General features: G+C 44.5%; 1 protein-coding gene across 4 annotated transcripts in view; it reads left to right on the top strand.

Moving 5' to 3' along the window:
* Positions 1-26,377, top strand: part of RIPOR3 (RIPOR family member 3) — a 113,404-nt gene that overhangs the window by 42,087 nt on the left and 44,940 nt on the right. For 3 of the 4 annotated variants that reach the window (XM_060277302.2, XM_035122812.3, XM_088674626.1), the window contains exons 2-8: positions 6,904-7,031; positions 14,868-15,014; positions 18,581-18,659; positions 19,911-19,934; positions 22,681-22,734; positions 25,072-25,221; positions 26,232-26,295. In XM_060277302.2, the coding sequence (XP_060133285.2) occupies positions 6,931-7,031; positions 14,868-15,014; positions 18,581-18,659; positions 19,911-19,934; positions 22,681-22,734; positions 25,072-25,221; positions 26,232-26,295 (619 nt within the window). In that variant the 5' untranslated portion in view covers positions 6,904-6,930. Of the gene's footprint in view, positions 1-6,900; positions 7,032-14,867; positions 15,015-18,580; positions 18,660-19,910; positions 19,935-22,680; positions 22,735-25,071; positions 25,222-26,231; positions 26,296-26,377 lie in introns of those variants that run through there. The other variant, XM_060277304.2, reaches the window with a different exon arrangement.

The following is a 26,377-nucleotide window of genomic DNA, read 5'->3' as shown; positions in this document are numbered from 1 at the left end:
GGAAAGTAGTCAAAAGCATAAATAATTACTAGAGGGGAGACTATATCTCACTGTATCATCAGTATTGCCAGCAATGTGTGCATTGCAAAATACAAGAGGACAGGTCTCTGCCCCAAGGGGCTTACAGCCTAGAAATTGACACAGTGAAGATGACAGGAGACAGGGAGGGAGATACAGTGGTGTGTGCTGTGGCTGTATCAGCTGTAACAAGACTTGAGAGGATAGGAGTGATTTTATCCTCCAAGTGTCTTGCAAACTGACTCACAGCTATCTATGCCAAGGTTTCCATAGATCTATCGGTGAATTTAGGAGGCTAGAAGCAACTCAGAAAAGCACAACTGAATGATTTCTTGCAGATGCAATAGAGGAGGCAGCCCCCTCTTTTTTCTGCTTCCTTCGCTGTCACATAATAGGCACCCCTACAATTGTCCATTCATGCTAACTCTGAGACATATGCCACCGGTGCTGAAGTTGTCATTAGGCCAGCACCGCATGCAACTCCCTAAACAAAAAATCAAGGAACTTCCTGGGCTCTGCAGCATCATATCCTGACTTATAAGCAAGAAACAAACCACAATCTGGGCTCAGACATGGTGAGGACCCAAGCTTAAGCACGGCTTCCTGGTTTGTTCCTCCCACTTGCGCGGGTTGAAGATCAAAGTGGAAATGATTGGGCAGCATGCACTGGCTTTTCATTTGCAACAAACCATGATGAACCTGCAAGCCTGGTTTACAAAGTACTTCTTTGGGGAAGAAAGTAATTATTCACACAGTACACATAGTGCTGGAGGAGACTCTTGAGAGTCCCATGGACTGCAAGAAGATCAAACCTATCCATTCTGAAGGAAACCAGCCCTGAGTGCTCCCTGGAAGGACAGATCGTGAAGCTGAGGCTCCAATACTTTGGCCACCTCATGAGAAGAGAAGAATCCTTGGAAAAGACCCTGATGTTGGGAAAGATTGAGGGCACTAGGAGAAGGGGACGTCAGAGGACAAGATGGTTGGACAGTGTTCTTGAAGCTACGAACATGAGTTTGACCAAACTGTGGGAGGCAGTGCAAGACAGGAGTGCCTGGCGTGCTATGGTCCATGGGGTCACGAAGAGTCAGACACGACTAAACGACAACAACACACATAGTTAACTATGGCACACACTCCCACAGGAAGCAGTGAGGACCAGCAGCCTAGATTGCTTTAAAAGGGAGTAAGACAAATTCATGGAGGAGGGGGTTATTGATGGCTATTAGGCATAATGGCCATGCTCTCCCTCCACTGCCGGAGACAATATTACTTCTGAATACTAGTTGCTGGAAATCACAGGGCGTGGGTCATACTGTTGTGCTTGAATCTTGCTTGTAGGTTTCCCACAGGTATCTGGGTGGCCACCCCAAATCGGAGTGCTCCTCGATTGTTCTGTGCATGAATTGTTGTGGAATGAATGAAAATTGAACACCTCTGCATTGCACGGGGTTGGACTAGATGACCCTGATGCTCCCTTCCAACTCTAGAATTCTGTGATTCAATTCTACAATTCTAACTGACTAGCCCCCATTTCATTTCAGTTTTTCAGTTCACTGTGCACATACCCCAAGCGGAGGGCAAGGGAAGATAAATACTTATGAGGCTTGAGCTCAGCCTGACTGGGCCAAGTGAACTTTGCAGATGGATTTCAGCAATACATCTTTGGAGGTCTCCTTCCGAGCTCCTCCCTGGGAGGGAAAGAAACATTTGAATGGAGGCCAGATTCTATTTAATTAGGAGCAGTTGTAAATATGTTTCTGCCCTTCCTTAAATCAGATCCCCAAACAGGTCCGAATTAGAGCTTCATGGTAAGGCTCACATGTTCCACATACACAGGTAACACAGAGAGAGCAGAGTGGGCACACACGCGTGCCAATAGGGATCCTCAGAAATGCCTAGGTTCAGCTCCAATTTCCCACTACTGCACTAGCATAATTTCCCCATGGCTAGCACTGGGATCTAAAGGAACAGGGGAAGGGAAGGAGCACCAAAGAAGCCAGCAATGTGTGGGGTCTTCTAGCTGGCTTTTGTACGAAGGATCAGTGCAAAGGTCTTGGGGTTCACAGTGGAGGACGAAAAGTTAGTGACGTTGTGCACTGCAGCACCTATTCCTTTGCAAGCGCCTTGTGCTGAGCTTTAACAGCAACAGAAGCCAAAGGATCTGTTGCATGGTAGCTATGATGCTGACTATATTATCCATGAAGCACAACTGTAAGACACCAATGGGAACCAGTCTAGAGAGCTGGAATGACACTATATAAGGCCGAGGCATCAGGCAATATTTTTTACAGGTGGCTAGGGGAGCCACCTTACTGCAAACACACGCATTAATTTGTGGGTCAAACAGGTTTTCCAGAAGCCTTCCTAAGGGGAAGCACCATACCCAAGTGGCAGAGTACAAGGCTTGCATGCGGAAAGTCCCAGGTCCAATCTCTGGCATCTCCAGGTAAGGATGGAGAAACTCCCTGGAGAGCCAACCAGTAGAGAGTCTGTGTTCTAAACTGCGTAGCCAGCACTGTGTCCTCCAGATGTTAAACTGCAGCTCCCATCATTCCCAACCAGCATGGCGAATGGTCAGGGAGTGGTGGCAGCGGTGGTCCACCATCATCTTGAAGGCACCACTGAGCTGGATAGGCCAATGATCCAACTCAGCATTAGACATCTTCTGATGCTCTTGTGTTACAGCGGGCTGAGTGTACGCACCATAAGCTGTGATCCCAGTTTCAAACTTTCTTCAACCTTTTTAGAAAAGAAGCAGTTCTGGGGGCCATTTCCAGCCTTATAGAACCTGGCAGGCATTTGCCCGGTGGACCTTCTGTTTTCTTGGCTGCTGCAACTTCTGATTTGGTGCCAAAGTCTGGGATCGGCAGGAGATGATGGTCCTGGGCGCACATGAACCGATTTTCTGGGTGCAATAGAAGCGGCCTGAAAACATTCTTTGGAACGTCAACAAGAGAGCAATGCCCTCCTTCCCCCTCCCCTCCCCTTCCATTGCACTCTTCCAGAGGTGGAACACACACCATGGCAATTTTCTTGGGTTGATATTGCAAGGATTTCCACACCAGAGAATAAAACAGAGGCCTCAGGAATTTATTTATTCCCTGCACATCTGGTGTCATGGGAGCAGGGTCAGGAAATAACCACAAGGTCAAGCCTGCAAATGTCATCTTTTAATTGCTTGTTATGCAAGGTCTTTTTTAAAAAAAGAAAGAAAAAACAACAACTAGTGGTTTATTTACTTCAGCTCTAATGATTGCAATGATGGAATGACTTTTCTCAGCTTGCAGGCCTCGTGGGAATATCCTGCCACTGAGCCTCTTGGGCTTGCCGATTGGAAAGTCGGTGGTTCAAATCCCCGCAACGGGGTGAGCTCCCATTGCTCTGTCCCAGCTCCTGCCAACCTAGCAGCTTGAAAGCAAACTAGTGCAAGTAGATAAATAGGTACCGCAGTGGTGGGAAGGTAAATGGTGTTTCCGTGTGCTCTGGCTTCCGTCACGGAGTCCCGTTACACCAGAAGCGGTTTAGTCATGCTGGCCACATGACCCAGAAAGGTGTCTGTGGACAAACGCTGGCTCCCTTGGCCTGAAAGCGAGATGAGCTCTGCAAACCCATAGTCAGCTTGACTGGACCTAACTGTCCAGGGGTCCTTTACCTTTTATCCTGCCAGCCAAACCAGGTCAGCAGATCACCAATCCCATAGTCTATTGATCATGTTGAGCTCTGGAGATCATTAGAATTTCCCTCATTGCACAGGTGGAGCAACTGAGTCCCCTCGGGGGGGGGATGACACTTTCTATACAAATATGTGCAACAAAGCACTGACTTGGGGTGAAAATGGTTGTGATCACTATATAGATCAGCACATTCACTTTCTGTTGAGAGCTTGACATTGGACGGCTGGTGAATAAAGACAGCTGGATGGTACAATATGGGGGTCCAGGACCATTTAAACTTCAGTATACCTTATTTAGACTACTCATGCAAATGTTTCATTTTTATAGCAGTTGCCAATGGGCACTCTCCCTGGCCAGGTTTAAATAGCAGGCATTTGACTGCAACAGGGTGGGAGGGAGGTTAAAGTTCTTCCCTGCCCACCCCTGGCCACTGCCCAAAGTCTCCATTCAGTCCAAGCCCCCTGCACATGCTGTTTCCTCTTTTAAAGCCCATCCACACAATTGCTAATAGCATTGAAAAAGGCATTTTGCCTGGAAGTTAGAGAAGTTCTCTTCCGGATTTGAATGGGAGCTTTGCTTGGAATGAGTGGCAGGATCTGGGTGCCTCTCAATTCTTTTTTAAAGGCAAACATTGAGATTTGTTGTTTACTTTGCAGCTCAGCTGTGTGTGTGTGAGAGAGAGAGAGAGAGAGAGAGAGAGAGAGAGATCTTCATTGTCATCCATTCACCGCATGGACTGAATTTACATGTATGTTGCATTTAAGGACATTTAAGAACCCAGATTCCCCCAAGGAACAAAAGGGAGTGAGTGATGATGGGAACAGAAGCAACAGCCAAAGGAAACCATGTTAGTTGGGGGAAGCCAACATGACCTGAGTTAGATTAATTAATGAGAGGCAATGTTGTGCTTTGGGAGCGAAAGCCTGCCAGCGACCAAGATTTTGATCCTAGCATGGTAAAACTATATTGGGCAACTTCTGGAAAAACAAACAAGAGTCCAGTGTAACTTTCAGTGGAAGCCTGTGCAAGCCCGTTGGTGTGGATCCAGTTACAGAATTATGCAAAGCGCTGCCAGGCTGATGCTGGGGGAAGGGGTATTTTGGTGCCGATGAATAGTCTGACTTCATCTCTTTCTTCCCTTGACAGCTGGACCATTGATTGGAAATTGTAAGAGAGGCAGGGACTTCTGTTTTGCTAGAGATGCTAGCTTGGAGCAGCTGAACAGTTGCCCAGAAATGAGATCTCATGTATGTGCCTGTATTTTGGGAGTAACAGCAGCAGCAGCAGCAACAACAGTAGCTTGGTGCATTGTTCCAAGCAAATGTACAGCACAGGAGTTGGGCCGTAGAATAAGTGGTGCAAACCAGACCATGCATGTGGAGAAAAGCCATAACTCAGCGGTGGAGCACATGATGTGCATGGAGAAGGTCCTAGGTTCAGTCCTTGAGTCTCCCCAGAGAATCACTGCCTGTCATCATAGGCCATCATGGGCTAGTTGGACCAGTGGTCGCTCTCCACACCACCCATTTTCTATGCAAATTGCATACCGCTCAACCGTCCCGGAACAGCAACAATTGACTACAGTGGTACTTCGGTTTAAGAACAGTCCTGTTTATGTACGATTTGGTTTACGAACTCCGCAAAACTGGAAGTAGTGTCCTGGTTTGAGAAAGACCATTACACTCATAGAGTGTAGTGGCGTTTGCGGACAGGCCTGAAAGAAATATGGGAGGGGGTGGGCTAAGTGTAGGCTGAGTCACGGGGCGTGCCTTGAGTTTGATTGACAGGCACATCTAACTTAATTATTGCGTCGCTTTCGGTTTCCCCAGTCTTTTGAAAATCTTCCAAATCCCCGCCCACCCGCCCTGACTTTAGGCTTTAGTCGACACTGCTTGCCCGACTAGCGGGGGTCGCCTGTATTCAGGGGTCCAGTAGGAATTTTTCCACTTGGCTGATTGGCTGTTGCCATTTGGTTTTCGCCTACTGTCAAGCAATCTGTCACAACTTGTTAGGTTGGCCGTTAGGCTTTGGTTAAACGGTATTGAAGGGGCATGGCTAAATGCCTACCCCCCATTATTTGCTCCTCATAGAAGTATTCCATTAAAGGAATCCTGGGGCTCAGGGACTCTAGTCCATCATCTGGCCATAAGCAAGGATGGTGTGTCCATTACAGAGCCGAGCCTTGGGGAACACTCCTTGGGGGAAGGAGAGTATAGTGAAACCGTACGTCCAATCCCTTGGGGTGTTTACTTGACTTACCAACCACTAGGTAAGTCGGAGCTGGTCCTGACCCAAATGGTCAGATGGAATTGGTCCTGCCCAATGGGCAGATGGTATGGTCCTGACCCAATGGTCAGATGGAAATGGTCCTGTCCCTTAGGGTGGACAGAAGGATTAACCAAAGCCTAAGCCAACACTCAGAATTAAATTGTATTTTAAATAAAGTTGTGGCCAAAAATAATGCCCAAAAACCAAACCATAATTATTGTGTCCGTTGTGAGTTATTGGGATTTCTTGGGGCCTTGACACGCAACTTTACCTCGGTCTAAGAACAGGATCTGAACAGTGGAAGGGCACTGGCGGCGGGAGGCCTCATTAGGGAAAGCACGCCTAGGTTTACGAACGGACCTCTGGAATGGATTAAGTTTGTAAACCAAGGTACCACTGTACTGCTAAATCATCCACAACTACAAGCACTTTCAGTGTTTCCTTGGAGCAGCAGAGGAACAACACAATTACAGCTTGCAAAACAGATTAGCCGGTGCAGCTGCTGATACAATGGTGGATGTATTAAATGGGTTGTTTGTTGTGGCGGGGAAATGTAGAAAATGCATTTAGCAGACCGATCTGTAGGGGGACAATGGGAATGCAGTCAATGCACGAGCCAACTTTTGTACAATACTCCTGCAATTCTCCTTTTAAGGACAATACATGATATCAACCAATATGTGGTATCATAGAATAATAGAATCGTAGAGCTGGAAGGGACCATGAGGGTCATCTAGTCCAACCCCCTGCAGTGCAGGTATCTTCCACCCAATATGGGGCTTGAACCTATGACCCTGAGATTAAGAGGCTCTGCCAACTGAGCTATCCTGAGTGCAGGGTTTTTTGTTTGTTTTAATAACCCCTAGTTCTGTACAAATAGTTGAGTGTTTTTTTAATCTACTTCTTGTCTAATTTCATCTGTTTCTCCTTTTATTTCCAGAGGCAACAGACCCGCTAAACAGGAACCATGTCGGTGAAGCTCACATTTGACTCTCCTGCTGATGGGGGAAGGATCAGCAGGAGCTGCTCCTTTGCTGGGTTCAGCAATGCGCAGAGCCGAAAATTAGTGTGAGTCGCACAGTTACAAGCAACAAGTTTCTTTTCCTTTTCCTCAGCTTATTTGCATCTTGTTATTTTGGCTCAACCTAGCCATTCAAAACCACAAGCTGCTTTCCCATCTCATTCGTTTTAGTAGCCTCTCGTTTCCCCGCTCTCCAAATTGGATTGAGAGCTCTGGGCAAGGAGGGCTAGCTCAGTGGCAGAACATCTGCTATGCATGCAGAAGGTCTCCGGTTCAATCCCCAGCATCTCTGGGTAGGAGGACTGAGACCCCTGACTGAAATTCTGGAGAGCTGCTGCCAGCCAGTGTTGACAATGAAGGGCTTGGGCGACCTGTTCTGACTCAGTACAGGGCAGCTTCCAATGGAGAGCCAGTGTGGTGTAGTGGTTAAGAGCAGTAGACTCGTAATCTGGGGAACCGGGTTTGCATCTCCGCTCCTCCACATGCAGCTGCTGGGTGACCTTGGGCTAGTCACACTTCTTTGAAGTCTCTCAGCCCCACTCACCTCACAGAGTGTTTGTTGTGGGGGAGGAAGGGAAAGGAGATTGTTAGACGCTTTGAGACTCCTTCGGGTAGTGATAAAGCGGGATATCAAATCCAAACTCTTCTTCTTCTTCCTGGGGTTTTGGTTCTTGCCCATGTCCCATTTTCATGTGAAACCCCCTGCTGTTTTCCCCCATAGATACTTGCAGGTATGCAAGCTTAACAGTCATCCAGGATGCAAAACGTAGAGAAACTTAAAGTGACAGATTCATCTATCCCCAGGCCCAGATATACCTGGATGTCAAGGCTTCCTGGTTTATTTCTCCAGCCCACGCCTCTGGAGTGGGATTATCCAGGAAGCATGCAGGAACATGTTCCTTGATCCTATCCAACCACTAAACCAGAAACCCAGTCTTATTGCAATTACTGAATGAGGCCAATGTGCTTGAATGTTGTGTTAAAGTGTTGTGGCTGATGCTCGTGCAGAGGCGTAGCAAGCCCAGGTGGTACCCGGTGCGGAATTTTTTTGTCACACCCCCCCCCCCCCCCCGCGGCTCTGGCTCCAGTGAAAAGTGAAAAACATGAATTGCAAAAAAATTAGAGCCTACAGAACAAAACCGACTTCAGATATGAAATCAGCATTGAAAGAACATATAAGAACAGTTGAAAAATCTCATGCAACAGATTTTTTTAAAAAACGTTCCCCAGTGGCGCCGAGTGTCACCCCCCTCCAGGGTGGCACCTGGGGCGAACCGCCCCCATTGCCCCACCTTGCTATGCCACTGCGCTCATGTACTCAAATAAATGTATGTGGAGCAGGCATGGGTGCATGTGCGGGAGAGCGAAGGGGTTTAAACACAGAGAAGGTACTATCTTAATTGGTTTAAAATATTTTTCAGCTGCTTTCTGGCCATGATTCTCAGAGTGGCTTACAAGATTGACACCCAGTGCCTTTTAAAATGAAAGCAATAAACAATGTACTGCAGTCACACAATCAATCAGTAGCTGAATTGGGTTCCACACAGTCACAAAAACAAAACAAAAAGAGCTGCAAAAACAAAAATGCAAAATAAATAGCAAAAACAGACAGACGTCAGCGTAACACTTAAAACGGAAGTGCGGCTCTCAAATCGAAAATGTAACACTCAAAACAGAGCACATTCGGCTTCTGAAAAAAGTTCGCAAACCAGAACACTTACTTCCGGGTTTGCAGTGTTTGGGTTCCAAGTTGTTTGCGTACCAAGACGTTTGAGAACCAAGGTGCCACTGTACTTATTTTGTGGTTTTTATATTGTCATTTTATGTCATGAACCACCCTGAGATCTGCATGTGAGGGGCGGTATACAAATTTAAAATATTATTATTAATAATTTATTATGCTTATACAGTATATTGAATTTATATACCGCCCTATACCCGGAGGTCTCAAGGCGGTTCGCAGAACAAAATCAAACTATAAAACCACAATATATATACTGGGTAATCAAAATAAAAACAGCAACCCAATAACACTCCCCTCCCCCCCCCAAAACCCACATTTTAAAAGGGCGTAGGATGTCAATCAAATCAACTAAAGGCCTGGTTAAAAGGAACGTTTTTGCCTGGCGCCTAAAGGTGTATAATCAATCCATCTCCATCATCATCATCATCATCATCATCATCAGAATATAGTGAAAGCAAACACAGTAAAAACTGAGTTAACAACCTCACCTAGGATAGACATATAATTTAAAGGCTTGGGCAAATCTAAAAGTTTTAATGTAGCACTAAACAGAAAATAATATTCCTTGAGAAGGGGTTTCATAACCTCTGATTTTGGATGATAGGAGGATATACTATAGACTGGCTAGTCAGCATAGTGCCTTTCAGATATTTTTGGACATCAACTCCCATAATCTCTAACCATTGGTCATGATGCCTGTGGTGAGTCCAACAACATATAGAGCAGGCACCCCCAAACTGCGGCCCTCCAGATGTTTTGGCCTACAACTCCCATGATCCCTAGCTAGCAGGAGCAGTGGTCAGGGATGATGGGAATTGTAGTCCAAAACATCTGGAGGGCCGAAGTTTGGGGATACCTGATATAGAGTGTTGGCTACCGTTTGCTAGGGCCTCTGAAGATGATCTCACCAATCTGGCAGATTCATAAGAAGGTGACAGACTCTTTGGTTTATTACACTCACCCCAACATGCATCCATAAATGTACGTGGATTTCCACTTCCATTATAAAAACCTGAACAATATCAAGCTCCAGCAAGTCCTTTCTGCATTGCGCTGGTTGTCTAAACTTCAAAGGGCGGGGATTTGTGGGGGCGGGGGGAAGAAGAAAACTAAGCAGTCAATTGAACAAACAGACTTGAGACTGCAGTACATAGTGGGAGTTCTTGCAGGGAAAGGAGTCGAACAGCTGTTTCCAGGACCAGATCACCTCCAGCAGAGTAAGAATGCTCCAAAGAAGCGAGTTTACATTTCCCCGAAGGCTATCCAGTTACTATCCAGTTGTAAAGCATTTTTAAAAGCAACAACAACCAGGTCTTTATGTACTTTTGCAGGGTGGTGGAGAGATTGCAAAGCCGAAGTTCCCATTTTAGCTAGGAAGGGAGCATGGCTTGCACTACGAGTAGGCTTCAGGACTTCCAGAAAACAGATGCTGCTGTTATTTATGATTTCTGCACCACTTGTAGGCAATGTTTATGGCCAGACGCTCAAACTACGACGAGTTTGGAGCTGGAGCATTGCAAGAAATACAGGCCACAATCCAACCACTGTCTTTCTCAGGCACTGAAGCCAATTGACATCAACATTCTTAAGAAGGTTTGACAGGGCATTGGGTCTTGACCACAACAATTTTTGGAGGAATTCCCCCTTCTATTGCATTTAATTGTCCTTGTTTCAGCTTAAGTTGAAAATCAAAGGATAATGCACCAGGATGAGTGTTTTGATAAGGAATCATCTTTGCTAGGTCAGGATAATAGGTCCCAGGGCCCATAAGCTAAGCAGGTTGGGGTGTGGTCAGTGACTGGATCTGTGACTGATTTAGAACTCCGGGTCCCATGGCAGGTGGTAGATAATAAGTAAGTTGATATTTGCTGCTCTGATAATAAGATTGAAGACAGATGGAGCACCCTGTGAGCTTTCCACCCATAGTGTGAACTCACCTTCATGGGTTGCATTAAAGTCAAATGCTGGATTAGAGAGTTGTTTCCAGTGCAGGGTGGCCAGGTCCAAAAAGGGCTCCCAAACCTTTAGAACAGTGTTTTCAGCTGTGGGTTGTTGTTTTTTTTGACTACAACTCCCATAATCCTTAGCTTGTGAGGCCAGTGGTCAGGGATGATGGGAGTTGTAGTCCATAAATAGCTGGAGACCCAAGTTTGGGAAATACTGCTTTAGAAGAAGGAACTTCAGCTGGTATAAACTAAGGCCAGTTGAGTCAGCTCATAGCCACTTCTGATCCTTGCTTTGCCACATAGTTATGCAAAACAATGAAGGATCAACTGGCTGCCCCCCAAAACATTTCTGATTATGCCAAAAGCAGTCTTCTGGGGTTAGAACTGTGCAGGTCCAGACTCTGCATATTTACTTAGTAGACAATCACACTGAGTTCAATGGACATTACTCTGATCTTGGCAGAGAATTGCAGTATGATCTAAGCATACATCACTGAGATTCTTAAGTAAGTGACTGGAAGCTTTAATAGGATCACATTAATCCATCTCGTCAGATAACCTTCATTCATTCCTGTTGTTGTTGTTGTTGTTTAGTCGTGTCCGACTCTTCGTGACCCCATGGACCATTCATTCCTAGAGAGGGCAAATTCTAGGTACACATCAATTGCTGCATATAACAGAGGGTTTTATCTGACCTAGTGCTAAATTAAAGTCACTAAGTGGCATCTTGCTGCTGGCAAAATGTTTTGCACCAGCAGAATGCTGCCGCATAAGAGAAGGGCACAAGCAGTTTGCTGATAACTTCGCTGCCTGATGGATTGTGTAATTGCTTACACAACGAGTTTCCCCTAGTGCAGCTGTTGCACTGGATCTCTCTGTTGCACAACACTAAAACTCACCCATCCACTAACACAAGAGCTCCTGCACTAGCAGACATTGGAAAGAGCCCTGAGGCTGCAATGGTAAATGTACTTCCTTGGAAAATGGTGGGTCTTGCTTCTGAGTAAGCATGGGTAGGATTGAGCTCCAAGACACCACTCTCACAACAGCTGATAGAAGTAGCCAGGTGTGTCTGCTGCAGCCTTTGTTTGTTTGTTTATTAACAGGTGGGGTGGAAATCCAGTTGATTGCAAGGAGAGAATGGATGATGTTAAAGGAGGCAAGAATTCACTGAGCTTGACTTTCTGGAAAGTAAATAAATGATTAAAGGACAATGGAGTTAGTAATAGTCAGGTACAAATCATCAAGTATTCCAAGAGAGGGAGATACTAGCCAGGAATCTGTCAGAAAAAAGACCACCGTCAACAGAGATTCCCTGGATTGCCTTTACTTGGATAGGTGAGCAATGCTCGTGGTTCAGTGGTTCTTTGTATTTACACAGCTACATAGTATTATGCTGTAAAAGATAGAGTTTTTTTGTTCCAAGTGGGACTCTTAAATTAATGCAACTTGTTCTGTCCTGTGTTCCAAAGGAGGAACAAAAAATAAGTTGGTTTAGCAAGGAGGGCAGAAGTTTAAAGATTTAGTTTTCTTTATCTTACAGAGAGGTAAGATGACTCAGTGTTTAAGTAGAGAGAATGATAGGGACTTTTCTTTCTTTTCTTTTCTTTAAATGAATTTCTCTCTATTTTTTTTTAAAGACAATTTATTAAATTTTCCAATTAAACACATTAAACAAAAACAAAACATTCAACCACACACACAACACATAATAAACACAAAATTTCCTATTTTTAGCATCTAATCAATTATTACAATTTACTTTGCTCTGCCGAGCTTTGACTTCCCTCCTTCCCACCATTCGGTTTTCTTGTCCACTCCTATCTCGCAGTTCCTGTATTCCTTCTACTTAAAGTCAATTCGTAGGATTTATTTCAGTCCTGCAAGTGTCTTTAGACTTCTACAGTTCTTCTCCATATAGTCCACAAATTTACTCCAATCCTTTTGGAACTTTGATTCTCCCTGGTTTCGGATCCTGCTAGTCAGTCTTGCTAGTTCCTCATAGTCCATCATTTTCGTCTGCCACTCTTCAATCGTCGGTAACTCCTGAGTTTTCCATTTTGGGGCTAACAAAGTCCTAGCCGCGGTTGTCGCATACATAAATAATACTTGGTCTCCTTTTACTATCTCCTGTCCTATAAGTCCTAATAAAAAAGCCTCCGTTTTTTGGGGAAAGGTGTATTTAAAAATCTTTTTCAGTTCATTATATATCATTTCCCAAAATCTTTTGATTTTTTCGCATGAATTTCTCTCTAGACAAATAGTATACAATCTAATTCTTCTGAGTGGTAGTCAATGCTGGTCCTACTCAGAGTCGCCCCATTAGGTTCGTTACTTTCAGTGAGTCTGCTCAGGGATGTAGGAAGGGGTGTGTGTGACATTCGCGCACCGACTGCCCGCAACTTCCAAGCCTACCCCAAGCTGTTGGGGTAAAGGGGGGGGAGCTGTGCCGCCTTGCCAGCAGCAGTCCCCCTTCCCCCTTCATTTTGATAGCTTAGGGGAGGCTTGGGAGTTACGAGCGGGCGGCGCGCCAAATGTGCGCCATGGCTTGCTCTGCCCCCGGCTGCAAGGCCTGGGAGGGCACCTTCCGCACCACACCCCCCTCGGGAGCACGCTCGCCCTGGGCAAGGCGGGCATATGCTCCACCGCTGGGTCTGCTCTGAGTAGGACTTAGTAGGGTGCCACGCACTATGTTTAACTGAACGTAGTCTCAATGACTTCAGTGGGGCTTACTGTCAAGAAAGTATGCATTGTGTAAGTGAAACATACATTGTTATCCCTTAACCTTACAGTGAAACGCCGCGGTAGGTTAGGCTGCAATCATTATCCTCACCTACTTGGGAATAAACCCCATCGAATTCAGTAGGACTGCCTTCTGAGCAGATATGGTTGGTATATTCTTCCCAGGTGGCAGTTGGTTAGGGTACAGACCAAATGGCACTGCTTAATACATGGCTTGAGGGATTGTGTGTTACTCTTCACTTGTTGATGGGACTCCATCACCTCCCAGGCCCAGGCAGCATAGCCAATGGTTGGCGGTAATGGGCAATGGAAGTTCAGCAACATGTTTAGGCAAGCATCCTCCTGATTTGAACTTTCAGATCTAATGGCTGTTTTAACAGTTTCAGTGGCTACCCTGTTTCAATGAGTTTGTTCCAGTGTCCATTTTAATTATGGGTGCTTTTATTATATGTATATTTTGGTTATGTGTGGATGCTCTTATAATTAGTTTTACACTTGCAAACTGTTTAGAAGCCATTCTGATGCAAGTATATAAATAAATATGGAGATTTTCGCTTGCTCGACAGGGCTTCCCCCCTCCTCTTTCCCATGCCCCCCAAAATTGGATAGGGGTGTGGGTTGGTGAACCCCAGACCTGCATACTGGACGGCAGGGAGAGAAACAGGGCTGGGCAGTTGTTCCATTTGGTGAGCTGTAAAGTTTGCAAAGATGGAACATTCGTCATAGCGTGATGTTGAACTCTACCCCTTGGGTTTAAGTTAGCCATGCCCATGAATCTGAATGGGTCTACTCTAAGTAGGGCTAATATTGGATACACCCTTTGTCTTTTTTTTTTAAATAGATGAATCATTCTCTCTCTCTCTTTGGCAATGCTTAAATGGCTACCCTACTAATACTGTTAGCTCTTCTGTTCCTGGGAAACAATTTATTTAAAAATGAAGTAAAATAAAAAATCTCAGGCCTTTTTTTGTTTTTTGTTTTTGTTTAATGCTGCTTGCTTGCTTGCTCCTGAATGCTGTTTTGTCTTTCAGCAGGTCTTATTGTAACCAGCTAGGAAACCTTTGTGGAGGGATGGTGTAAAATTCTATCAAATAAATAAATAAAATTCTGGGGGAGAACTGGCAAGGATATGAAGGTTTAAATGTTCCAGGGGTACAGGAATATCAGGAGGGTATCTGTAAAAAGCAATCAATGAGCAGCATGTGATTCTCCCCTGCGTTGGTTTTGGAAGATGTGTTTGTTAAGGTAGCACTATTCTCTTCCTAACCAGAACATACTTTGACTGGGTAGTATTTAATTTTTGAGTTAACATGCAGAGCATTAGGTTTTGGAATTAGGCTCGTCTTTATAATCTTACATCCTCATCATGGGCGATGAAGCCAAGCTATTTGTGTACTTGTTTAAATTCATTGTGGTCTCCTCTCTCTCTCTCTCAATTGCCCTTTCTGCAGGAAGTCTCTCAGCAAAGGTTCCACGAGGTCTAAAATGTCAGTGAAATCTGCCAAGACCTATCCCTCTCTGCAGAAAGGGATGGTCATCTGGGATCCCAAGCCACAACAAGTGAAGAAAGTTTTTGAAGCTTTGAAGAAAGGACTCCAGTAAGGCTTTCTTGTCTCTCCCCACCTCAGCCCATTCCTTTTATCACACTAGTATGTTGGGATTTGCTGTGCCTTCTCTGTCTTAGCATTTACTCAGCTGCTGCTAAGTGCATTTATTCATTATTGTTATTGTTATTATTATTATTAATTCAACTTATACACCGCCCTATACTGGTGCATAGGGCACAACAAGACCACAAGACCACAACAATACCACAACATATAAAATCAAGTCAAAAGCAATAACCCAATAACCCACCCCCCCAAAGCCACATTCTAAAAGGGTGTTGCGTATCTAAAAGGGTGTTGGATTTATTCATTGTCTTCTCTGTGTTAGCATTTATTCATCAGCTGCGAAGTATTGTATAGCATAAGGAAATAACTCACCCTGTGCAGGGCCCTACAGGGAGAGATGCCTTTTCTTGGTACTTTTGCAATAGCTGAAGATGGTTCTTCAACCGCATTGATAGCTGGAACGTGTCTGCTTAAATGGACATTCATGGCTGGTGGATGCTAGCTGCTAATCACATGACACATGGGTCTGAAGAATAACTGTTTGCAGTTGGCCTGGTCAGCAAGAGAGACAAAGTTTGAGGAGGTTGTTCGTTGTTTGTTGTTGTATTTATTAGTCATATTTTCCACAAATGTAACTCAAAGAGACTTACAGAAACATTAAAAGCAAGTAAAAAGCAGCCTAAAATACTCCTTGGTTACATTTATAAAAGGGCAGATGTAGCTCAGCCCACCCGACAAAAAGGGTGATCAGCAGAAAAGGCCGCAAACATAATTTACCCTTCAAATCAGGGTCCAAAAGCCTGGGTGAATAAAAATGGCACCTAAAAACAGATAGTGATGGTGCCAGGCATGTCTCCCTAGGGAGAGCATTCTGCAAATGGGGAGGCACCAATGAGAAGGCCTGTTCTTATGCTGTCATCCTCAATACCTCTCTCAGTGAGCCAGTGTGGTGTAGTGGCTAAGAGCGGTAGACTCAAAATCTGGGGAACCGGGTTCACGTCTCTGCTCCTCCACATGCAGCTGCTGGGTGACCTTGGGCTGGTCACACTTCTCTGAAGTCTCTCAGCCCCACCGACCTCACAGGGTGTCTGTTGTGGGGGAGAAGGGGAAAGGAGATTGTTAACCGCTTTGAGACTCCTTCGGGTAGTGATAAAGCGGGAAATCAAATCCAAACTCCTCCTCTTCTTCTTCTCAGGGAGAAAGGCCTCAGATGACAAATACAAGGTCCAGTTTGATCCATGAGGGGAGAGACGGTCATACAATAGATTCATAGACTTGTATAGTTGGTATTGTTGTCCTGTGGAAGACTTTATAGATCAAATCCAAGATTTTGAACTGGGCCTGGAAACTAATTTGCAGCCAGTGCAGTCATGCCATGGTCAAACTGTCTTGCGGTCAGGATTCTGCACCAGCTGCAGTTTCTAAACCACCCTTCAAAGCAGTCCCACTTACAGCCTTTTGCTGTAGTAGAAGAAGAAGATTTGAATTTGATTTGGATTTGACATCCCGCTTTATCACTACCCGAAGGAGTCTCAAAGCGGCTAACAATCTCCTTTCCCTTCCTCCCCCACAACAGACACCCTGTGAGGTGAGTGGGGCTGAGAGACTTCAGAGAAGTGTGACTAGCCCAAGGTCTCACCTTGAGGTGTTTCTGCTTACTGGAAAGAAAGAGCCTTGGGGAGTTCAGTGGAACCAAGAAAATGTACTCACGGCCATTACTCAGCCATGTGGAGAATGCTCAACAGATAGCAGTCAACAAGATCATAGAATTTTCATAGAATTTTAGAGTTGGAAAGGACCATGAGGGTCTTCTAGTCCAACCCCCTGCAATGTAGGAATCTTTTGTCCAACGTGGGGCTTGAACTCACAACCCTGAGATTAAGAGCCTCATGCTCTACCAACTTCTTGCCACCAATATCTATTGAGGGAAATGATTGTTGTGTAAAATTAAAGGTAGCGCTTCCCTGATCCATGCCTTATACTTTTAATTTGACAAACGCTGACACCCCCCATATATATATATGCCAAAATCGCTAGCAATCATAAATAAATAACTAGCTGTTCAGCTCCTGAATGGCTTTCTTGGTTAATAAATTTTCTTTGATGCAGGTAGCTACTTGTTTTGTGTTATCTTTGCTTGGCTTGGGAATTTATGAAATAAGAGCAAGCAAACCTTTTGCTCCAGTAAGTTTACTACGCTGCCGCATTTTAGAGGTTGGAGTGCAGAAATATTTAAACTAGCTTTGGAGACCACTGTTCTTGTGTTAACTGGCAGATGATCAAATGGCTGGATTCTGGAGGAACAATGTGTCTCGGGTGGATGGGTGGGACGGTCTTTGCAATGGTTAGAGGGGGGGGGGGAAATACCCCCAAAAGTAACTTGGAAAAGGCGCAGGCTACTTAACATAAACACATTGACCTGTTTAGGTTCTGCATCTTGTAAAGAAGTACTGACTGCATCCTTTTTTTAAATACAAGAGGAGAAAATTGAGTTATTCATGTCTGGTCTGAATTAACTCACAAAGTTAGTGGAATGTGAGCCTAGGAGGTTTTTGCCCCCCTGGGAGCTCACATGGAGTTTTGAGTCTGTAACTATTACTTCTACTTTTTGTGTGTTGGGGGGGGGGGTCCCCACCGGACCCAGCAGGAGCTAAGAGGCCAGAACCCTGAAGGGTAAGTGTTCAGTGGCAAGAGGCATTCTCCATTTCATCCCCTTGATTTCCACGGACTCTCCAAAATAGCAGGGAGCAGTGGTGCAGAAGAGGGGTAAAATGGGAGAGTGAAGTTCTAGGGCTTTCTTCAGCGTTGCAGTGACAACATCTGTTGAGTGCCAGGGAACCCTCCTTGCTTTGGCAAGTCAATGAAGTAATAAGGAGGCTTTCAAGTTAACGATAGCTAGCTAGCTAGCTAGATAGATAGATAAGATTATCATAGAACAAGGTTGGGGAACTGGATCTTTCCAGTGGTGGGTGAAGTGGATCTGGATTCCACCCCCCAATCCTTCCTAGGCCTACTTTTACAGGTGGGCTAGACTACCCACCTGTCAATCACCAGGATGTCATAATAATATCAGGTGATTAATACCTGTTAAAGTAGCCATCAATCAACCTCCTTTGAAGATGTGCTGGAATAGGAGAATGAGGAGAGTAATTAAGCAGAGGGTGGGTACTTTCCTCCTTTTCTTTGATAGGGTTCCTACTTCAGGCCAACCAATTAAATTAGAACACTTCATTCCGGGATTATTGACATTTTTAAATAAAAGCTGAACATGTTGCAATACAGCTGGTTGAAGATCTTTTTTTAAAGCTTAGTATATTATTATTATTATTATTATTATTATTATTATTATTATTATATTTTGCATCTATAAACATCTGTTCTAAGCTGATCCTAATGTTTTGCTTCTCTTGGGGGCAAGTATGTACGTATGTGTGAAGACGTAACCTTCCCATGCCCAATACTGGCCTGCATATCTCCCACTCCCCTAAAACATTCCCCTCTGATTTATACATAGTACTTAATAATCACGTCTGATTCTTTTCTTCCTATAGCGAATATCTGGAAATGCATCAGGCCGAGCTGGATTACCTCTCCGAATGCCACAAAGATACAAGAAGAAACTCCAGGCTGGTAAGTTGTTCTCTCTTTCTAACTTCAATCATTTGTGGGTAGGCACTGTAAACGAAGAGTAGGGAACCCGTGGCCTGCCTGATTTTTATAGGACTCGGTCTTGGCATCTGTGGTGGCACAGAGCTGAATGCACCACTTGTTCCAAACATTGAGCCTTAACTTCATGCTTTATACATGACTGGGCCAAACCGACATCTTAACAGAAAGGATCTTCTGTTGCCCCACTCCAATATAGTCCTAAATCATAGGAAGGACAAAATATATTTCTGCAGAGCCCAGTCCTTTTATCTCCTGCTGTGGTCTAAACCACTGAGCCTTGGGCTTGCCGATCAGAAGGTCAGAGGTTCAAATCCCTGCAACAGGGTGAGCTCCCGTTGCTCGGTCCCAGCTCCTGCCCACCTAGCTGTTTGAAAACATGTCAAAGTGCAAGTAGATAAATAGGTACCGCTCCGGCGGGAAGGTAAACGGCGTTTCCGTCTGCTGCTCTGGTGTCAGTGTTCCATTGCGCCAGAAGCAGCTTAGTCATGCTGGCCACATGACCCGGAAGAACTGTCTGCGGAGCGGACAAATGCCAGCTCCCTCGGCCTGTAAAGCGAGATGAGCGCTGCAACCCCAGAGTCGTTTGTGACTGGACTTAACTGTCAGATGTCCCTTTACCTTTACCTTACTAGTAAAAATAGCTTGTGGAGCTGCAATAACCCTGCCTTCAAAGAAGAAGAAGAAGAAGAAGAAGAAAAGGGGGGGGAGCACATGACAGCCCTTTGGACAGAAGAACTTCTGCCTGCTCCCTGCAAAGGAACCACTGAGCTCAGACAGGCTGCATAAACTGGGTTCTTCCACACCATGTGGCTCTTGGGATGGAGGCCAGAAGTTTCTCACTGCTGTGTCGGTGAAAGCTTTCGTTCAAGCCCACCTGGACCACACAGCTAATAAAAGCACAAACACCCTCTTCCAATTAAGAACTCTGGAACACAAGAAGGAGGAGCAGACTTCTTCATAAAAACAATATATTGAAACAATAAAGCCAGAACTTTTTTCTCGGGGTACTCAAAGGTTTGCAGTACCAGCAACAACTACCCTCCCAAAATGTTAAAAGTGTGGCATTTACTGTAATAACTTCAAGGTGAACGCTAGCATCTTTTTTTTTTAACCCCCACTGAATATAACTTTTTTTCTAGCACTGCACTTGGGCAATGTATGGTTGTGGATGTAGTAATTTGCATGCTAAAATTTAGAACATTTCTGTTTCAGGCTTTCTACTATGATTTGGATAAGGTAAGAAATTCTGTTTTATTTAATTTTATTTTTAAAAAATCAAGATTATTGTGTTTTATGTAAGCTACTTGCGGATTTTTACATACTTAGTAGCATAAAAATATTATTAATGATTATGAAAATTGGCTTAAGGTGACTGAGCATGTGTGTACTGCAAGCAACACAAGGTCAAAGAGCCATATTTAAAACCATTGATGGACCTGACTACCCCCAAATATTTGCTTGAATGCTTGTGAAAATTGGAGAATTCTAGTGGCATGAAGGCTGGGCCTTGGGGAGTGTGGGTTTCTGGTTGGTGCTCCGCCTCCTTGGGGAGTGTGACCAAAAACACAAAGCAGATGCCACAAGCCTGCATCTAAAGTACCAACTTCTGGAGCCTATCTGTATGCAGGGGGCAGTAATTCTGATCTGACGGGGCCTTCTTTGTGGTGGCTCTCAGACAGTGGAGCTCTCTCCTCTCCGAGGCGTGCAATGTGCATGCCTAGATTGTTGTTGGCATCCGTCTTGTCTGGAGAGCAATGGAAGAATGTGCCATTGAGGGTAAAGTCAAACTGTGGAAGAGCATACCTATATGCTATGGATTTTTTTTAGCAGGCTTTAAAAATCCATCTTTCCCAAAGTATCGCCCCCCCCCCACCAGAGATCTGTTACAAAAAAAGAGTTAGTTGCTTTGCTAAGCTTTTATAGCTGTTAATGCTTCATCTTTTAATAATTGTCAATGCTACTCAGTGTTAGAAACTGAGATATGAAAGCTAGGAGCTAAATAATAATAATAATAGTAATAGTAATAACAACAACAACAATAATAATAACAATAATAAATAAATAAATAATAATTTATTTATACCCCGCACATTTGGCTGGGCTTCCCCTGCCACTCTGGGCGGCTTCCAACAAACATTAAAATACATCAAATATCACAGATTAAAAGCTTCCCTAAACAGGGCTGCCTTTAGGTATTTTCTAAATGTCAGGTAGTTGTTTATCTCTTTGACATCTGATGGGAGGGCATTCCACAGGGCAGGTGCCACTACCGAGAAGGCCCTCTGCCTGGTTGCCTGTAGCTTTGCTTCTCGCAGTGAGGGAACCGCCAGAAGGCCCTCGGCGCTGGACCTCAGTGTCCAGACAGAACGATGGGGGTGGAGACGCTCCTTCAGGTATACTGGGCCGAGGCCGTTTAGGGCTTTCAAGGACAGCACCAACACTTTGTATTGTGCTCGGAAACGTACTGGGAGCCAATGGCACCTTAAACCTAGGTTATGAGTGAAACAACAAAATGTCTAGGTGTTTTTTTTTTAATAAAAAGAATACAAAGCTGAAAATGAATGAACTGCAGCTAATATCTTATATTCATTTTTCCATGGTCTAGTCCATGGGTAGGCAAACCAAGGCCCGGGGGCCGGATCCGGCCCAATCATCTTCTAAATCCGGCCCACGGACAGTCCAGGAATCAGCATGTTTTTACATGAGTAGAATGTGTCCTTTTATTTAAAATGCATCTCTGGGTTATTTGTGGGGCATAGAAATTTGTTCATTTCCTCCCAAAATATAGTCTGGTCCCCCATAAGGTCTGAGGGACATTGGACCGCCCCCCTGCTGAAAATGTTTGCTGACCCCTGGTTCCCCTGCTCACCCGCCCCCCTAATATTCTTACGACGGTTGTCTTCTCCAGACTTCAGAAGGGGGGAGGCAGAAAACGGTCCTCCTTTCCTTCCAAACTGCAGCCCTCCAGATGTTTTGGCCTACAACTCCCATGATCCCTAGCTAACAGGACCAGTGGTTGGGGAAGATGGGAATGGTAGTCCAAAACATCTGGAGGGCCGAAGTTTGGGGATGCCTGCCCTAGAACAATGGGCGTTTCAAACACTGATGCTACTGCTTCATTCACTTTGTTTATAGCTGAGTTGCTTAGAGTGTGGTGCTGATAATGCCAAGTTTGCAGGTTTGATCCCCGTGTGGGACAGCTGCATATTCCTGCATTGCAGGGGGTTGGACTAGATGACCCTCATGGTCCCTTCCAACTGTACAATTCTATGATTCTGTGATTATTTCAGAATCTTGTATTTCTTTTACACAGTGGAGGCCAGTCCATTGAAGTGAATGGGGCCCTACCCTACCAGCTCCAGACTAGCCACCCCCTGCTCCCCTGTCTTTTACAACCAGTCCGGGGTGGGGTGGGGGAGCATTTGCCTTCAGCTTCTTCCTCCTCTTAAGTCTCAGTGTTGCCCCTGTAGAACTTGGGACGGACGATGTTGCTAACAAAACCAGCGTTGGTAGAATTTGCCTGTCTTGAATTCTGGCTCCTCTTCCTGTTGGTCTCCCTCCCCCCCAGTCCCAATGAGCACCAGCCGCCACTGCCCTTTTTCTGCCAAAGGTGGCATATAAATTACAAATAATGAAACAACCTGCAGCTTTTTCTATCTCTCTCCGGCACTTCAGTTTTTAAGCGGTGTTGCTTTAGTTGTCCAAGCTGAGTCGATCGGCTATGTGGTGGAAAGGCGAGAAAGATTTTTTAAAAAATAAAAAATTAACCTCGCTTGGTACAGATGACAGTGGTAGTGACCGAAAATGTGGATGCAGTTAGTCCTCATCAGTATGCCGATACTGGTTCATCGTAGTCTTCTCAAAACAACAACACATGTTTAGGCAATGTCTCATGGTAACGAGTTAAATTCTTTCCCAGCAGTGCCGTGTTTGGCGATGTATAAATAACCTCTTGCACGTCTTTTTGTCCCTCCCTTAAAAGCAAATCCGCTCTGTCGAAAGGTATATCAGGAAACTGGAATTCCATATAAGCAAGGTAAGGGCTTATATTCTCTGTCTGCAAGGTTAATGCCATGATTATAAACAAATGCAGGGCAGAAAGCCTGTTGGAAGGGAAATCGCATTAGGTGCTTTCTAAAGCCACAATGGCTTTCTTTACAAAAGGAGGAGACCTTTTTTTTTCTTTTGCGGTGCCTCCATTCAGAGTGATTACTGAGCACAGCCCAGGTTTAGCCTGTAGAACCAGTTTGTATGCCCTGCCAGCATATTTGGAAGAAAGCAAAACTGCTTGAGGTCAGAGAGGAGGGAAGGAAGAAGCCATTATTACCTGCATGACAGCTAAAAGAAGGCGGCCCATCGCTCTTGTGCCAGGAGATTCCCAAACCACAGAAATATATATATTCCTCTTATCTATTTTGCTGGATTCGTGACTAGTTCATGAGGACTAGTCTAATTCAAGACCAAGAGATCGCTCCTGTCCTATTATATTCAGCCAAAAATAAATGTTAAAAGTGTACCATCCTCCACTACTCAGTTAACAGCAGAAACCTTTTCTGTCAAGATCTGGGTTTGACTTGCTCTGATTTCATGTCAACATTTCGTTGTCTTTTGGATATACTCGCTGCATTGACTCTGATGAAGTAATCTGAGGAAGAAAAGGTCTCTTTCAATAACACTGTTGACCATTGCATTTTGCAGCACTTTGATGGCTTCCACTTGGTGGTGCCAAGACTAAATATTCTTGTAAAGAGGCGCAAAAGCAGCATGGCATCACGCCAAATTTATCTGTCATGCAAAGAATTGTTGCGTGTCATGAGCAGGATTATGCCTGACATCAAGAGGAATCAAATGCCCTTAAATCTTAGAGACAGGACCCGGTAGGTTTAAATGGTGCTCAGCAAACCCCCTTTGTCTGACTACTTTAGGAAGCCAAATAAAGGATTTTAAAATATTTTGTTCAGAATAACCCATTGGTGCTATTTTTGGCTTGAGTGAGGAGTATGCCTTCATTAAGGGTTTATGGATTTTATTGGCCTTAAAATTAGAGCAAACTGTGCTTTAAAGTTGCACATTACAGTGGTACAGTTGTTCCTCTTTGGCATAAGCATTTTCATTACTGCCATATGCTCTCAAATTTTACAGTGCGTATAGCATCCTGTTACATGTCAGATTAATCCCTCCTTATTGCCACAGCTCTGAAAACAGGCTTTGTTTGTGGCTGCCTGAGTTGGATTTGAATATGGACAGTAGGCCAGGTTAGCTTAGGCAAATTGCCCTCTGCTCAGTCAACCAGCCTCCCAGGATTTTTGTGGGATCAAAGGCTGGTTCCCACATTATCCTGTCCTCCACATCTGCCTTGCCCAACCAACCAGGTGTTCTCCAGGTGTCTGTGGATTACGGCTCCTGTCTGTCCAGCTTGGCGTGCTTTCTAGGGTTGATGGGAGTTGTAGCCCAAAACATTGGAGTTTGGTGAAGGCTGCTCTATGCCTGGCAAGATGGAGTGAACCTTGGACTTTGGACCTTGTCCCAATGAATAGCATGAACCAAAGCCTTTGCAGATTTCTTCTGCCATAAGAAAGTGGGTAGTTAGATTGCAGAAATGTCCCAGCTCAGTTGCAAAACATTCATAATGCCTTAGGTTCAATCCGTGGCATCTCCAGCTTTAAAGACCTTGGGTAGGGTCTCTGCCTGAAACCTTAGTAACACTGTCTGATGGAGTAGACCAGTGTTTCCCAAACTTGGGTCTCCAGCTATTTTTGGACTACAATTCTCATCATCCCTGACCACTGGTCCTGCTAGCTAGGGATGATGGGAGCTGTAGTCCCAAAACAGCTGGAGACCCAAGTTTGGGAAGCACTGGAGTGGATCAAGGGTGGTCAACCTGTGCCCCCCCCTGCAATTGTTATTGGACACCCATCAGCCTCAACTATTCAAGAAGACCTGATCTTGACTTTTCCTACTTGATTTCACCGAGTATGATCAAGTCAAAGACAATACTGTACTTTCAGTTCCTCTTGGTTTTTGTCGAAGAGAGCACATGCTGAACAGTGTAATTCAAAAGTTGCATTGTAAACTTTTAAAGAAAAACTCCATTCTTATAAAACAATTGGCTTTGTTTTTCCTTGCAATGTTTCCATGTATGAGCTGTGGGATCATAAGAAGCTGTGCTGCCTGGCAGTGGTTTCTGTAGGGTTTCAAGCAGGCGACATTCACAGCTTTATCTGGGTAGACCAGAGACCGAGTCTTGGACTTTTTGCATTCAAAAGCATGATAACTGTAAGGCGTCAAGCATTATTGAAATAAATGGGATTTGTTGTTGTTGTTGGAATGAATTGCAATCTTTTTACCTTTCTCCCCTCTCTTTTTTAAAAAGGTAGATGAATTGTATGAAGCTTACAGCATCCAGTGCAGGCTGCGAGATGGTGCTTCAAATATGAAACATGCCTTTTCCTTGTCCCCGTCCACAAAAGCATCAAGAGAGAGCCTGGTGGAACTTTATAAAAACCTTCAAGAATGCACAGAGGTACAATTACTTTTGTATCTATCAGTTCTTCGTAATCCACAGTTTTGTTTTGTTTTTTAAATGTTGACATTGACTGTTCTTGAATGTCACCCTTGTAAAATCTGTCTGGGGAGAGCAATTATTACATTTATATTCTGCGCCACCTAATGAGGATGCTCTGAAATGTGTAATTACATCACTCTTATCGGCTTGATGCTGTTGAGTTTGCAACGTGATCAGTATTAATTTAGCCAAGGACAATATAAAGGTGTACTAATGTATGTTTCTTTTCTACCAGTCTAATTTTCATGGCTTCCCCACAGAATCACGGGAGCTGTATTTTGGTAAACAGGCTAAAAATTGTGTCAGAGATCCCTAGTCTCCTTCTCTGTGGAACTGCAGCTCGCAAGGTCCCCCAGGGAAGACATAATTACTATTAAACAGATTTGAATCTGTGGTGTGAATCTCCTCTTAGCTGAATTTGGGACCCTTTTCCAAATTCTGTCTGTCATAAGCAGATGAAACACAGGAAGCATCTCTGGGGAACCATAACAAAGGAGTTGCAAGTTTACCTGAAGAAGACCCCCCTCCTTTTTATTTTATTTTTACAATTTTATTTATTTTTTACAATTCCTTTTTGCATGGCTTGCATTGCGGTATGTGAAATGGTAATGAACTTGCTTAACTACTTCCAGGAAAGATTTTCTTTGTAGGTTGTAAATCTGCCAGCTCTTGCCTTTTACATCCATGTCTGGGCTGGGATGAGTCCAACAAGTAACTTAACAGGCAGAAAGAAACCAATGTATGATGGTCATTTTGGGTTGCATTTAACGGAGCATTCAGGAGACCATTCCATCAGTGCAACAATTCTTCCAACCACCTGGAGAAGATTGGGGGACAGTGGGTTACGGGAAGGGAGAGAATGGGGGAGATCCTGTTGTGCTTGTGCTAATTGGTGCCTAGAGCAAATATTTGACCATCACTCTGAAATGCTCACTTGTGTTCAGTGCCATTTTCTTTCTTTCTTTCAGGATATGTGTCTGATAGAGGGTACCCTCGAAGTGCATTTGGGAGAGTTTCATCTGAAGATGAAAGGTAAACCGAACTTTTTACTTAGGGGGTTGGCATCACTGGGCATGAAGAACAAATCCTGGATTCAAGAACAGAATTGTTGCAT

This window comes from Zootoca vivipara, chromosome 7 (assembly GCF_965207765.1).
Source record: "Zootoca vivipara chromosome 7, rZooViv2.hap1.1, whole genome shotgun sequence".
NCBI lineage: Eukaryota > Metazoa > Chordata > Lepidosauria > Squamata > Lacertidae > Zootoca > Zootoca vivipara.
Note: the sequence above shows the minus strand (reverse complement) of the source record. Positions and strands in the feature narration are given on the sequence as shown.